We start from the raw sequence: 15340 nt of genomic DNA, 5'->3' as shown, positions 1-15340 counted from the left end.
GGGAAAGAGAGAGAAGCCACTGTTTGTTATGTGCATAACATAACTAGACCATAAACAAATGAAAGTCAAGGCAGGACAAGAAGTGCTGTCACTTTCAGAAGAAGGAAGGCTATTGTCACTTTTGTTCTTTGCTCAGGACTAACACTCTAGAGCTCGTGAAAGAGGTGGCTTAAGTCACAGGGAATGAGTGGTTTAGTAGGGTCTCTGTACCAAAGGTTTATCTACAGTGTTACGGAGCACGTGGGTTTCACGCAGCCAACAGTGAGAGGCCAACAGCTTACCTGCTACAGACAATGTCTGATCTCTGCACTATGGCACAGCTGTAGGGTCCTCGTCATTGGGGTTGACAGAATTCATTTTTCACACCAAAAGAGGGTCTGGTTAGACACAGTGGGATTTCAGAAGCTGCTAACACTACTGTTATGTGAAGGTGGTATTTGAATCAAGAAGTACAGACTGATCAGCTGGAGTCCTGCAAAAGCTCTGCTGCTGCATGCATCACATCTGAACCACAAAACAAGTCCACTTGCTGAAGCCACAAATGACCTTGAAACATGTTGAGCTGACAACACGCTGTGCAAGCACTCCCACTCCAAAATTAGGGCTGTCACAGCACATTTGGCCATCTCAGTGTCTCCTCAGTAATGTCTGTAGTAGCTCAATCAAAGCCTACTCAGTAGCCAGAAATGCCAATGGTAAGGGAATACTGCTATCTGACCAGCAGTGAATTTTACTGCCTGCTTCTACAGCTACTCTGGGGAACCCATGTTCAGCTGAGCAGCTATACAGTAATCACTGTGGCACTCAGTTATCTGGGTTGCATATTTGGTGCAAATGCTCTCAGTAATGTCACACAGTGTATCCCTGGGGAACAGAAGTGCAAGGGGAAGACTCTAACAGAAGTCCGTCAGTGCCTTGACTGTTGGGTATATTTTTTAGTACTGGTTAGTCTCCATCTTGCAATTGAGACCAATGACTCTGTGGAGCTGAGAGCAGAGTACCTCCAGGGTCTCAGTTTATGGCTCACAAGATGGTTCCTGTGTCCAAGTTACAGGCCAGCAGCAAGTCATACCTGAACCCAGGTCTCCCAGTCCCCTTTCTTGCCCACAGAAATGAGGCTTCCAGGAGCATGACTTAGTGTCAGTGGTATTTTGGTATTTGTGCACAGCGCAGAGTGGTGGTGCTTGACAGCCACCAGAGAGCTATAAAGCAGTGGGACACCCAGCATCTTCTTAAGGGAAGAGCAGACATTAAACTGACCTCGCCTCTAAAACAAACAACTCACAGAAAGCCTCCCTCTACCTCCTGGGGCCAAGGAGATCTTTCCGGTGCATAGGTGAGGAGAACACGTGGCATCTGGATAGTCCTTGTACCTTCTGAAAGTGTAAGTGGATACGAGCACTTTGTTTCCACAGCACTTTCTCGGCGAGCACACAGAAAACCGGGCTCTTGGGGAGCTGCTGAAGAGTTCTGCAGCTTCATTTGGAGCCAAGGAAAAAGTTGGACTGAAACAGCAATTTCAAAAGTGACACAGAAGGAAGATCCATTTACACAACCAACAGTGCCATGTCCCAACCTTGATATTTTCAGAGGTAGTTGTAACAAGACAGATGAGTGAAAAAATATTTCCACGACCAGAGGAGAGGGGAATTGAGCCACCTGTGAATCTGGTCCCACCTACTGTGAAAAGGGCAAGGCTGTGGGAGATTGACCATCAGTTTAATTTCCCAGAGCAGGAACTTTTTGCTCCCTGGAGGAACAGCCAGAAACACTGAGAAACAACAAATAACAAAACAACAACAAAGCAGATTTCCAAAGTCTGGTGATCTTTTTTAAACCGGAGCCATCCAGCCAATCCACAAGACTAGACCTTGTTAAATGTAAGATTTTATTATCAGTCTGTTCTCAGAACTTTATTTTTCCCTACTGAATGTAAGACTCAACTAAAAAAAAAAAACCCCAAAAAACCCCAACAACAAAAAACCCAACAGCCCTGGCTGTAAGAATCCACCCATCATTGGCGATAACAGGACTACAGACATGCTTGAAGTGCTGCACCGCTCAGAGGTAGCAAAATGGGTCTCCGAGTAGGCAACGGGAACTACCAAAGCTGTTGTCAAAAACGGTAATGTTTTTCTCTACACTCTTAAGGTTATTACCTAGTGCTGCTTTAATTTTAGTGTGAAAATGTGCTAAATGAGCATTTTAACAGTGTCATCCCCTTCCTGCTGTTTGATATTGCACTGACACCCGATACGAATGGTTTTTATTTCAACTTGAGGAACACATGTGCAAGCGTTTGTCGTTATGGCAGTCTAGGAGATTAAGAGAGCCTGGCCACGTACAATAAAATAAATACAGAACTAAAAGGGGATCACTTTTGTATTCAGATGCAACAAAGATTATTAATGCTCATGGCAGACGCTTAGTATTTTATTTGAATAATTGACATTATTTAAAATAAAATTCAATTTACTACAGAACTCTGGTAAAATTTGGTTTAAAGTACATGTGATCAAAATGCCCATTAGTCTGATTGCAAAAGATTAACTGGGGCTGGGAATTGGTACAGGATCCCTTTCACACCTGGATGGCCTATTGAGGTAGCTGGTGTTTCAGAAGCTGTCCTCCAGCCATGTGTGGCCAACCTTAACAGCCTGCAGCAGCAGCAGTGACCCTTGCACCAGGTTTTGCTGCATCGCTGGCAGGAGCCCATGGTCTCCCCAGCACGGACAGCTGCCCAGCCACGCCCTGCAGAAAAGCTGCTGATGCAGGCTCTGGCGTCGGCAACCCGCGCTGCCCAGCAGAGCTCCAGCAGAGCCAAGCCGCTGCACGACCCGCCAGGCCAGCCAAAGAGAGCCTCAGGGCACACAGCAGCCCTGGGGCACACAGCAGCCCTGGGGCACACAGCAGCCCTGGGGCACAGGGGTGTCTGCAGCTCCCACTGCCTGACAGGCTGTAGGATCCCAGCAGGAAGTCATCCTCAAAACAATGCAGTGGCCACAGCAGTACCTCCCATCCCACCAGGTCTCCAGCCGTCTGCAGGCAGAGTTGGGGGCTGTGCAGGTGACTTCAGTGTCTGAGCCCTTACCTGCTGCTGCCATCCAGAACCACCAGGAGGCAGCTCAGGGGGTCTCTGGCTCAAAGCACAACCACCAATTTTGGCTCTGCCTCTACACTTCTCCTCACAAGCCTTTCCACCAAGGCACCCAGACCTTGGTATCTGGCAGTAGCTAGCACAAGAAGGCAGAACAACCTCTGACAAAGTTAAAACAGTGCCAAGTGCCAGGTACGTAAATCAGGAAAAGCCCTAAGGTCTGAAGTGTCACCAGCGACACGGTCATCTTCTCACCAGCTAGCAGCAGGGCAGAGCCCAGCCTTGCATCAGCCATCAGCAGGACCTCCTCACATCCAGGCTGAGCTTTGTTCATAACTTGACAGAAAAGACTGACAGTACCAGAGTAACTAGTGACACACAGAGTCCAGAACAACATTCAAGTCTCATCACATTGTGTCATGTGTTACACATTTCTTCAGAAGTCTCTCCTTGAAGCCACCAGGTTAATCCCCCTTACGCTGTGGTCTTTCCTTCCTTGAGAAGCCGCCACAGAAACACTTCCAGCCTTCAGCCACCCAGTGATGTAGATCCGAAAACCTCACTGACGAAGCAAGACCAACATCACCAGGGAAGACAGAGACAGGTACATCTCTTTGGAAGGAGGCACACAGCTTCAAAGGTATCACTTCCTATCCTCACCCCTCTGCTCTCACCTCTAGAATAGTCTCCATAAAGGGAGTGGTTACTGCAGTTCGGTTAAGAGCCAGCTGCTGTGGTTTTCACTGTGAAAAAACTTAACACACATTAATACAATCAAAGAAATTATTTTATTCAGAGGTTTGTTTCTTCACTGGCAAGACTTCTTGCCCGTTCAGGACTGTCTAGTACCAGACAGGGACTTGTGTGGATACTGATTCCGAGAAAACAAAAACAAGTAACACAACCAAATGTTCTCAGCACTGACAGTAAAGCAGTTTGAGTTTTGTTTTCCAACTTTGCTGATTAATCAGGATCCCCATTTCCTTGTTTCAAGCTTTCAGGTTTCTTGCCTGGGAAGGAAAGCTGGGCAAGTGCTTTACCCGCACCCACAAAGGCAGCCCACGGGCTGCTGACCCATCAGCTGCTGATGTCCTTCTTAAGACAAGTTTTAATTTCAGCCCCACCACTAGAAAAAAAAGCTGGTGAAGCTCAGTGCTATGATGCAAGGCAATCTGCCCTGGTCCTACTCATCATCCATCTCCACATCTCCTAGATACTTAAAGCTACATCTCTCAGCATCATTTTCTTTTAAGAAAAAGTATGTAATTAAGATAGTTGAGCAACTCACAGTGAATTCCAGGAGTTAACACTGGACCCAAATTAGATGTTTTGGTCATATAAAGTGAACAACATAATGGAGACAAATGCTATCTCCTTCGATGTCCTGATGAGCTAAAACCTCCTACTGAAAAACCTAAACTGATGCAATGAGCTGAGCCAATTATCCCCTCTAGAAGTCCAATGCTCCCAGCTCCATGCTCCAACATGAATTTGCATCCCAAGGCTTGGTTTTTGCAACAAAACAAAAATAGACCACAGAAAAAAGCAGCACGTTCCACCACTGCAGCTGCCTGCCCACAGACCTCTGGCTGTTCTGCCCAATACAGTATTTATGCATGCCTACAGGAGCAGGCAGCACCTGGGCCAGCAAGATCCAGCAAGTTCCTCACCTACTGAAGCCAAAGAGCATGAGAGATGGGAACCATGACACTGGGAGTTATATTTGAAGGCTTTATTAGTTGTTCTTCTGCAGAATCAAAATGTTTAGCAAATAACTTTAAAGATTCCTCAAGACTGCTGATATTTTATGTGTTTAGAACTTGAACAATGTACTACGTAATACTAGTATTATGAGCTATCTTTGTTGATGTATGAACTTTGAACTATCAAAACCAACCCAAAATCTGATTTCTAGTACTAGATGTTATTATGTAATTCTATAGCAGTGTGAAAAAATGGAACTAATGCAGTGAGTATATTTATTTTAAAGAAAGTGCTTGAAAGAAATCTCCTGCATCACACTGAGTATTATTTAAAACAAAAAGATAACTGATTTCCTAGGATGGGCATTGTCTTAAATGTCCTACAAGCCTGGGGGATTAAGAATAATGAGCCCCAGCTCTCTGCCTTGAGGTTCAAGAACCAACACAACCTACAGGTCCAGGCAGAGTTCACAGCTTACCTGTTTCAAGAGAACTTACGCACCACTCAGCATTGGACACTCATGTCTGGCAGAAGTGTTGGATGCGTGGGTGAAAAAAAAAAACCACAAGAGGAACAGCTTCTCTCTTTATGCATAGTGACAGTTTCTGAACCAGTGTTCTACTAAGTTACAGACTGACCTTCAACCAAAAATAAAAATCCATTGCACTAAAGGTCAAATTTAACCAGTTAATCTGGACTGTGACAGTAATTCAGTACAAGCAGACACCATGAAAGCAGCTTCAAAGAACCAAAGCATCCTAGTTTCAGAACCAACTTAATATTCTTCTGTCCAACTCCAGTGCAACAGTGAGGGGGGAACCACTCCCGTCTCTACCTATGTACAATTCCAGTAGAGGTTGGGCAGTCTAAACTCTCCGTGGCTAAGCTGGAAAAAGGAAACCTAGGAAAGGACACTTTAATAATTTAATTTAAGAACAAATGTTGGCTCTCGGTGAAAAGACAAATGCTGGAGTGATGCACGCAGGCACTCTCCCATGTATGCAAAAAGCTGGACTCCTTCCTGCCGAGAGCAAGTCACACTGGATGTGAAGGTGGCGGGGCTGGTCCTGTTCCCTTGCACTCCGAGAATCCAGGAATGTGTTTTCAGCTGGCTCCCGCACGGGCCATTAGATCTTCCAAAGCATTGTGTTGGTCGTTGTTATGTAATAATAAGACCTCCTTAATGTCTTTTAGTTCAAAGCCCATTTCTTTAAATTGACTCATTAGTTGGAGAAGTTCTGTGATCTGAAAGACACAGACAGTCCATTATTTGCAAAACAAAAGACAATCAGTGCTTGGTGGAAGTTTAGCACAGAGCCTGTCTTCAGCAACTAGGCATCCCACAAGGTGGATTCCTCCTCCCCAAGTACAGCCTGTTCCAGCTCTGTTTGGAGAAAGTCCACTCACACCAGAGCAGGCAGAGCTCTGGGTGTAGTAGCCCACGGGGCCTCACCTTCAGTCCACTGTGTTTGCAGTTCTACATTTCCAAAATCCCCTTCAGCACAGGCACCAAAGCTCAGCCTGTGGTCTCTCTCCCAGCAGGAAATTTATCAGCCTGGCCTGATCTGGGCTCCCGAAAATGCTGATTAATGGCACTCTTCTCCCCCATCCAGCAGCGCCTGCTGCATCTGGATTTTTTTCCTTTGACTTTGGGAACAGTACAGCAGCCCTTGATATCAATTTGCTCTTCAGATCTAAAGCAACCTTAGGGGATTAGCACAAACCCTACTGGACACACTGTGTACAGTACTAGCAACACCAACCATGAATCTTACCTGAGCTTTGAAAAAATTAAGTGACAAGAAGTGAAATCAGCTGATCAGACTGATTGAACCCTCTGCCATTTACAGTGCCTCTGCTCCACTCCAGGAGAAAGAAAAACCCAAAAACAAACAAGCAGGTTGAAATGGGCAATCAGAAGATTAGCTGTTTCCAATTTTGGGGTTTAGCCAGTAGCAAATGTGTTTCCTCAACTCAGTCACTTGTCTCATCTTCATACTGTTGTTCCTCTGTTTGCAAGCCCACTACTAAGTCCAAGAAAGGCAGGAACACACGTATATGTCTGGGAATCTCTAAAAATTTCATGTAATAACTTGGGACACAACAGGCTGGCAGACTTTAAAAGATCCTGCTGTCCTCTGGCCTGGCTAACTGCTCCTGCCTCTGTACTTTTCGTGCTGGTAAAGCAGCCAGACAATGAACCAGACCCCAAAAAACATATTTTCCAGCTTCTTCCAGAACAAACCCTAACCCAATTTCCTGAGCAGCCAGGCAGATGTGTTTGTCCAAGGGAGAAAACTCACAATCAGGGCAGGCTGACAGGGTTTGAAAGGTAATTTGGTGCTTCTGAAATTAACTGTCTCTGTACCAAGCACCTCACCCACAAGAGAACTCCAAGTTCAAAACATTACAACCAGAATAAACAGGGTCTTTAAAAAAATGCTGTCCCCATAAAAATGTACGCAAGTGAGGGTAATAAAACTCGGCAGAAGAATTCTAACGCTTTAGCACATTCACTTTATCACCGCAAGGATGTCCTTTTGCAGTCAGTTTTGGAAACAAAGCAGTATTACCGTGAAAGAAAATTACAGGAACTGCTGCTGGACTTCCCCATCATGGCACATTCTCTCTATTCCTTAGTGCATTGCATCCTCACCTTCTCCTCTGAACACTGGTGCATTTCCAAAGCTGCTTCAACAAGAAGTGGATCAAAGCCCTTCTCACAAAGCTGTCCATGTGCAAACAGGTAATCCAAAACCTGTGGGGAACGAAGAAAAGAAATGAAGTTTGCAGAGTGGCATTCGTAGCACGCGGTTGAATACCACCCCTGTACATGCAGAGGGGCTGAGCACAACTCTACTTTTTAACTGAGACAGAGTCCTTCCTAGAAGGAACTCTTTATGCAAGAGCTTGCTCAGAGAAACAAATGAGCCCTTCTGTCCTCCTGTGCTGTCCCAGCAGCTCTGAATGTCATCTTCCACTCCAGTCAAAACAGTCTCAGAAGCCTATCTTTAGCCTTCAGTGCCTGATCACTGAGCAGAAGAAGATTAACTGTACTTTTTATACTACAAGTTTTTAAAATGAAACTGTAGGTCCAGCAGTCAAGCGGTGTCAGCTTTTAGCTTCCTCTCAGAGAGCTGCAAGAGCTGATGCAATCTGAAAGCCTTTTAAGATCAACTCAGCATACTGGTGAATGAGCTAGAAATCCCAGCTCACTCGCCCAGAAACCACTGCCAAATTTCTTATCCATCCTCAGCTTTGAGAGGTATGGGGAAAAGTCAGACAGGTAATGCTAGAAAGGCAAAAGAATGCAGCCTGCAAATACAAAAGGATTTTAAACCACCCTCCTAAGGGACTTTTTTTCCATTTGATAATACAGTTCACTCCAGCACAAAGCTTAAACCGCTCTCAATGCGTACGTAGTGGGCAAGCAGATCAGCTCCACAAGCAGAAGTCACTGGGACATTCCTCTTCCTTGGGCACAGTCCTGCCAGGCGATGCTCTGTGCAGCACACAGCATGGCAACTTTGGCAACAGCCTCCCTGCTTCAAAATGTTTGTTTGAAGCAGATCCAAGACCCAAGCTTCACCCTGCAGTGCTTTATGCTCTGTGACCTGGTTTCAGCAAGCGTCGGATGCAACACAGGAGGCAGGAAGCACCACAACCAAAGCACACAGAAGAAAGTGGTCATAACCTGCATAGGCCAATTTCTCTCTACAAGGAGAAATGTAACCCCTTGCACTCAGAACAAGGGAAGGTGCTGTTTTTTTGTCACACGGCACTAAGCATGGCATAGAGCCACACTAAGCTTCCTTCAGATGGTTTTGTGGCTCCTGGGAAGACCCAGTACCTCTCCCAGCTTCATGTGGTGCTAAGGGCCCATCGCAAGCTCACTGCAGCTCCGAGCCAGCACCCACAGGTGTGGCTGAGTCAGGCAGTCTCTTACAGAAACAGGCAGAGACACTCTTCAGTTTCTGGAGCACTTAGTGCCAGATGACCACCTCTCTAGAAGTTAATATCACAGCAGCTACAGGCTGCAACCCCGTTAGAATAAAAGTATTCCCCCCTATCCATTTTGCAAACCCAAGACTGTTTCTCAGCAGAATCAGCATCCAATCAAGGGTTTCTTTCCTGTTGCACAAGCTCTTACCTGGTCTATGTTCTGTCCCTTCTTCTTCATGGCTTTCAGGACATTCTCAGGCGAGTACCCCATGTTGACAACTGTCTCTATGCACTGCCTCTCACTAGCAGAGAGAGCCTGCTGTAGTTCAGGAGCTGGGCCACCCGACCGCTTTGTGCAGCTGGTGTTTTTGGGCACTTTAGACACTGGAAAATTTTGGTGCGCTACCTAAAGGGGAAAACCCAGAGGCTGAGGTAACAGTCATCTTCTGCACCCCCACATCCTGTTCCTGGCTAGTGCAGAACCAGGATACCCCATGTAATTCATCTGAGAGGATTTCTACACTGCCCTTGGGAAGTTACTCACTGTTAGGATGAAACCAAGTAGTGCACATAGTCTGACTCCCACCATACTCTTTTTACCCTCAAAATACCAATGAACACCAAAAGAAGTATTTGCAGCAGGTTGAAGGAGGTGATTCTCTCTACTCTGCTCTCATGAGACCCCACCTGGAGTACTGTATCCAGCTCTGCAGCCCCCAACATAAAAAAGACATGGACCTGTTGGAGAGAGTCCTCAGCAGGGCCACAAAGATGGTCAGAGGGCTGGAGCACCTCCCCTATGAGGACAGGCTAAGAGAACTGGGGTTGTTCAGTCTGGAGAGCAGAAGGCTCCAAGGAGACCTAATAGCAGCCTTCTGCCACGTAGAGGCGGCCTACAGGAGAGATGGGGAGGAACTCTTTATCAGGGAGTGTAGTGACAGGACAAGGGGTAACAGTTTAAAGCTGAAAGAGGGGAGATTTAGCCTAGACATTAGGAAGAAATTTTTCACTGGGAGGGTGGTGAGGCACTGGAAGAGGTTGCCCAGAGAAGCTGTGGATGCCCCATCACTGGAGGTGTTCAAGGCCAGGCTGGATGAGGCTTTGAGCAACCTGGTCTAGAGGAAGGTATCCCTGCCCATGGCAGGGGGGTTGGAACTCGATGATCTTTAAGGGCCTTTCCAACTCTAACCATTCTATGATTCTATAACAACCCAGATTCTTCACAATACACCCTCTCCTACTGGTGGGATCAAAACCTTTCAATACCCAACCTCTGCAACAGTCAAGGTCCTTACGATATAGCCAAACCCTGTACCTCAGAGGAAGCATGGAGATTGTTTCCTTCATCCCAAGTTTACTTGTCACCTATGACCTTTTCGTACTCAAAGGAACCCTGCTTCTGTAGATTTTCAGAAACATGATCCAGTGCAAGTACACAGGTATTTGGGAACTTACCTCAGGGATTTCTCTTTCCTTGTAGACTGTGTGTACCTGTTGGACAACACACGAATAAGATGACTGTAAGCATTATGCACTAGTGAGCAGATTTTGCTGCAGCTCAGTGAGAAGGCTGTTATGGGACAGATCTGGGAATAAGTCTACCATACAAGGGAGACCTGTGGTCTGATCAGGCTTCCACATGTGAGATGCAGACATTACACAGTTGTATGTAGTTACAGAATAGCTATCACAAGGATAATGTATTCTCTCAGCACTCTACAAACTGTTTATACTCCAAGAAGGATGTGTCCTCCCTCATAATTATTGTAAGCTTGTTTATTCTGTCACTAACAGCCACGTGTCCATATAGCTCACTGTTACATGCTGGCTCCTGTTCAGCTCCTGACCCAGTGCTATGCAGCCTGAATGACAGTGATCATTTTGAAGTCATTGCCTAGAGACTTCTTTTGAGTTTTTGACCATAAGAACGATTAAGAGAAACATACACCCCTTTTCTACTCTCAAAGCACTGAATTTTATATGCCACATATGAGCAATGTGGCACACTGGCTAAAAACAGCAAGTGATTTTTCTACCAACATCCAACAGTTGGTCCCATTCCCAGTATGCCAACAAGGCCAGGTAACACTCCCTGCTGTACACCTGCCCCGTTTCTGCAGAACCAGGCTGCCAGAGGGCAGGACCAACCCACCACTTTATACTACTTTGCCCAAGATAAAAGCAGTGCAAAGTTGGAACTTTGCCCCACTAAATCTGCACATTTCAGTTCATCCATTTAAAAGTCTTCCTGCATTTTAAATAGAATTAGAAAAGACTGAAAGAAATCTCTGTGGACCAAGATCTCCAGTTTTTTGCGCTTCTTAATACTCACTATGATAACATGGATTGCTTGAAAGCTTGTCCATTTCTTTCAGAAGGGCCTTCTTTGGGCCCAAACTAAACAATAAAAAGCTGTTCATAGAAAAAGATTCTGAGAAAATCTATTAGGATTTTGACAAATTCCATTTATTTGCCAAAAAAACCCAAACCACCACCAAGGAGGTTTTGTTCTGCGTTTCTGACCATTTTCATCTCCAGGTTAAGAATTTCTCTTATAGGAGACAAAGCTCCAGAAACCATATTCAGTCTGATATGACTGATTTACCCAAAAACATGTCCTCATGGTGGTAGTGGGATTCAGAACTCTTTGCATACACCCCCTCCAGGTACTTTTGCCAGAGCAAAAGGCACTAGAATATGGGATACACTGACATGGGTGTCTGGAGTAGCCCTGAAATCAGCTGGTTATCAAATTGTTATTGATGCTGTAGCCAGGAAAACCAAAACTGCTTCTGAAGACAGAAGAGATTCAAGAGTCTGGGAAAACCAACTCCTCCTCCTCAATCTACTTGAGCTTGACAGCCCATGCTTGTGGTCAGTGACTTGCAGTGGAGGAGGGAAACACTAAAAGGAATTGCAGGGGACAAAGCCAGGACTGGTCACTCAGTAGCCACACTCCCTTATGTCTCAAATGTGCCTTTTAGTGCCCTTCAAGAAGCAGATGTGCAGTGCCTTCAGTACGTGCTTGCATACTGTGCCTACTTTTAGAGACTTCATACAGAGGCTGGGAGGCCTGCCCTGCCCGGGCACATCACACTGCTGCAGCAGTATATTCCAAGTGGTGTGCCCGATCCTCCTGTAACCACTAGTCAGGTCTCTTTGTTTAATTCCAACCTCTTGTCTTCACTAGTCATTTCACCCTCTGCTAATGCTACAAAAAGCAAACCAGTGAGCTTCAAAAAGTACTCAGAGGAGAGGGGACCACCCAGCACAAAATCAGTGCAGCCTTGGAGAAATCATGAGTTTATTTCCATCTAAAAACCCTATATCCAATTCACTGGTAAAGCATAAACTCCCGTGGTAACTCCATATCCAAAGTTACAATTTCTAGTCTTGTGAGGGGAAAGAAAAAAAACCCCAAAAAATACTGTGGAATACACTGGGACATACAATTGTCCTGAGGCTTTCTAAAAAAGACAGGCTTATTCTTGTGTAACTGTGCAGAAAAGGGACAAATGACCCTTCTGCTCCCAGCCACAGGGATGAGTGTGACTTCCTTCTATAATTTTCATACTCTGAGGACTTGTTACATTTACTTCAATTTCTTGCAGCTCAGCTGTCGTTTTCCAGCCCCTGGGACCATATTGTGGAAACATGAAGCAAGTATAGTCTGAAGTCTTGGAATTTAAACAGAAAGAACTAGTTCTGTTGGCAGACCTATTTCTTGGTTTGCTACTTCCAAAGCAGAAATAATTTCAAATTTAAAACTTTATTAATTCCCCTAGTAAATATTTTTGTTTGTCAGTTTGTATCTTCCCTTACAGCACCTTGAGAAATCCACCTTGTTCTTTAATAATCCATCACTGAGATTTGAATAGTTAAGAGTGAAAATCTGGCCATCTGAATGCCCATCTACCTAGTTGTAAGTGATCTTTCACATTAATCCCTAGAGATGTGTCACATGTTGTACTTCAAGGTTTCATCTCTGAGCTGCATATGATCATACAAAGCACCTCTCAAACCTGTGATTTGTAGCAGTAAGCAGTTGCTCAGCATGCTCCTGCTTCTGCCGAAGTTTACCGTATTAAATTTGTCCTAGTGATCAATAAACAGGTATTCTGCTGTTCTGTATTTCAGGAAGTTAGTTAATTTTAAAAAAATAAACAAAAATCCCACTTATTTTACTGCAGGTCGATTGCAAACACTTTTTTCTTTCCTAAATAACACAGCACATCTGCATTTTTAAATCTATTATAGCTTCTATTGTTCGAAAAGCCTGCATTTCCCATTATTTCCAGCAAATAAATAAACTGAGGAACAAATCTGAAAGAGAGTTACCCAAAGACCTAATAGCACTTCAGAATTTGATACATCTCAGTTGGGTAGAGAGGAATGCAGGACTGTACAAAGAAGACATCCTGTAAACTTAGCTCAGAGGTGTGCAACTATGAAGAACAAGAGCTGAAAAGCTGAAAGAAAAATCACCAGAAGTGGTCTAAAAATATCAGATTTTGGGGAAACTTGGAGAGCCATAATCTGAGGTTCAGAACTGCCAGCATGAAGACCAGTTGGACTGATCAATTTGCCACATAAATGAAAAGGATCACATCACTCCCATTAAAGGAAACTAAAACCAAAGCCACAAGACATTTTAGAAGCAACATTTGCCTCTGCACCTCCGCATCTCCCCAGCAACCCCAATTTGAATCCACTACATGTTTACCGTAGTCGCTGTGCTTTCAGATGATTCTTCTTCTGTACAAACTGTTGACACAGCCAGGGAAGGCAGCCTGGATGAAGAGGATAATGATGTCTCCATGCCACTTTGAGCAGAAAGACCAACCATATGGTGTCCATTCAGTTCACTCTGAGCACAGGTCTGCAAAGAGCTGAGCAAAGTGCCATTGCGGAGACAGGTAGTGCTGTGGAAAGTGCTTGTGAGCTTTGATGGTTTTTGATCACTGTCATCGGTGTCAAGTTTAGGAAAGGACAGGGATTTGATATTGCTCACTGAAGTGATAGGGGACAGGGACACTCTGGAAGACAAGGACATCTTTTCACAGTTTCCCAACTGCGGTAAAGTGATAAAGCCATTGGGTTTGTGAAGGGGCTTGAAGTCCAGCGTGGCCCTTTGTATGGATGCCAGAACTTCCTCATCTTGCAACATAGACTCAGACCCTCCTTTGGGCAAAGTATTATCTAACAGCTGGGCAACAACTGGCCCAGGAGTACCAACATGAACTTCAAGAATATTTTTTAATTCCTCCTTATCATCGATAGTTTTCAATTCCAGTTTGTCAAATGGGTCGTCTTCACATTCAAAATCAGCTGGGTTGAAGTCTGCTTTTGGACAAGGTGGACTGAGAACCTTTTGCTTCACAGCACTGCTGTTGGCTGGCATGGGAGTAAGAATATTATTGTGCTGCAGACTGGCAAAGATGGGGTTAATAGGAGGAGGCCTGGCCTCAGGGCAAGGTCCCTCAGAGAACCACATTTTGTTGCTGTCCTCTGGAGCTGCTTTTGAGTTTGCTAAGGCTTCTTCTGCCTTGCGTTCAGCTTCTGTCTGGGCAGTTTGAATTTTCTTGATATAATCAGCCCACTCAATTGTTTTCTTTTCCAGTGAGAAGTCATACTGACCGAAGGTGGAGGAGAAAGGAGGGAAGAAAAAAAAAAAAAGATAAATTATAAGGATCATAGCCACTACTTCTTACAGCAAGTTAAGTAACAATAGAGTAAGAGCTACAATAATTACCATGGACAGGTATAATTTTTTACCAGCATCTCTTGTAACCTACAGACTGGCAAAAGCTAGAAGACACTAGAAGTAGTTCATTTTGCTTCTAGCAGCAAAATCTGGCTATAGTCTGGATTAGAATATCATATTTTGCCTCCTTCCTACATTTACTTTTGCTTTAGAGCAAATAATCCCAAACTGATCATCCCAAGATCAGTTTCACAGACCTCCCACCCTTTCCCATTGGGACAACAGATGTAGCAAGGGAAAGTTTAATGCATTACTAGGTGGACAATCATACCCAGATGTGGCAACACTGAACTACTCCCTGTCCAGAATTTGCACAAGTCATTCAGGACTATGTGTCCTGGGTTAAGCTGAGACAGAGTTAACTTTCTTCATAACAGCTAGCAAGAGGCTGTCTTTTGGATTTGTGCTCAGAAGAAAGCTGATAAAAAGTGATGATTACGCCGCTGCCAAGGTCTTTCAGCTTCTCTGGCTGTCTGCAAACAGGGGAAGCTGGGAGGGAGCACAGCCCCAGTTACTAGCCCAGGATTTGATCTTAGGTTCAGGACTGAGACCCAAAATGGCCAATAATCTATTCCGTAACATGCACGTCATGCGCAGTATATATATATTTTGTTCTGGGTTCCCTTTTGCTTCAGATCATCTCACTCCAGGTGGTCCTTCTCCCAGGGCCTTCTTCCCCACCCTCAGTCAGCTCTCGGTCTGTTATGTCTGTTCCGTGAGTGTGGTTTCGGGACTCTCCCTGCTCCAGGATCATTAGCCAGGAACAGGCTGAGCCTTGGTCATCGGGGGGGGAGGGCAGTATCGTGTGTATCACTCATTCATATATTTATATA

At 44.9% G+C, this 15340-nt stretch overlaps 1 protein-coding gene across 1 annotated transcript; it reads right to left on the bottom strand.

Annotated features, from left to right (window-relative positions):
* Nucleotides 1-5614: 5614 nt before the first annotated feature.
* On the bottom strand, nucleotides 5615-14438 carry UBAP1 (ubiquitin associated protein 1). The gene is made up of 5 exons (XM_010079729.1): nucleotides 13467-14438; nucleotides 10195-10234; nucleotides 8952-9145; nucleotides 7458-7559; nucleotides 5615-6046 (listed from the first exon to the last, which is right to left on the bottom strand). Exons 1-5 carry the CDS (start codon nucleotides 14436-14438, stop codon nucleotides 5906-5908), a joined length of 1449 nt encoding a protein of 482 aa, XP_010078031.1. The 3' UTR covers nucleotides 5615-5905.
* Nucleotides 14439-15340: the final 902 nt, after the last annotated feature.

This window comes from Pterocles gutturalis, unplaced genomic scaffold (genome assembly GCF_000699245.1).
Source record: "Pterocles gutturalis isolate BGI_N339 unplaced genomic scaffold, ASM69924v1 scaffold20129, whole genome shotgun sequence".
NCBI classification, from domain to species: domain Eukaryota; kingdom Metazoa; phylum Chordata; class Aves; order Pterocliformes; family Pteroclidae; genus Pterocles; species Pterocles gutturalis.
This window is presented reverse-complemented; position numbering and strand designations above follow the sequence as displayed.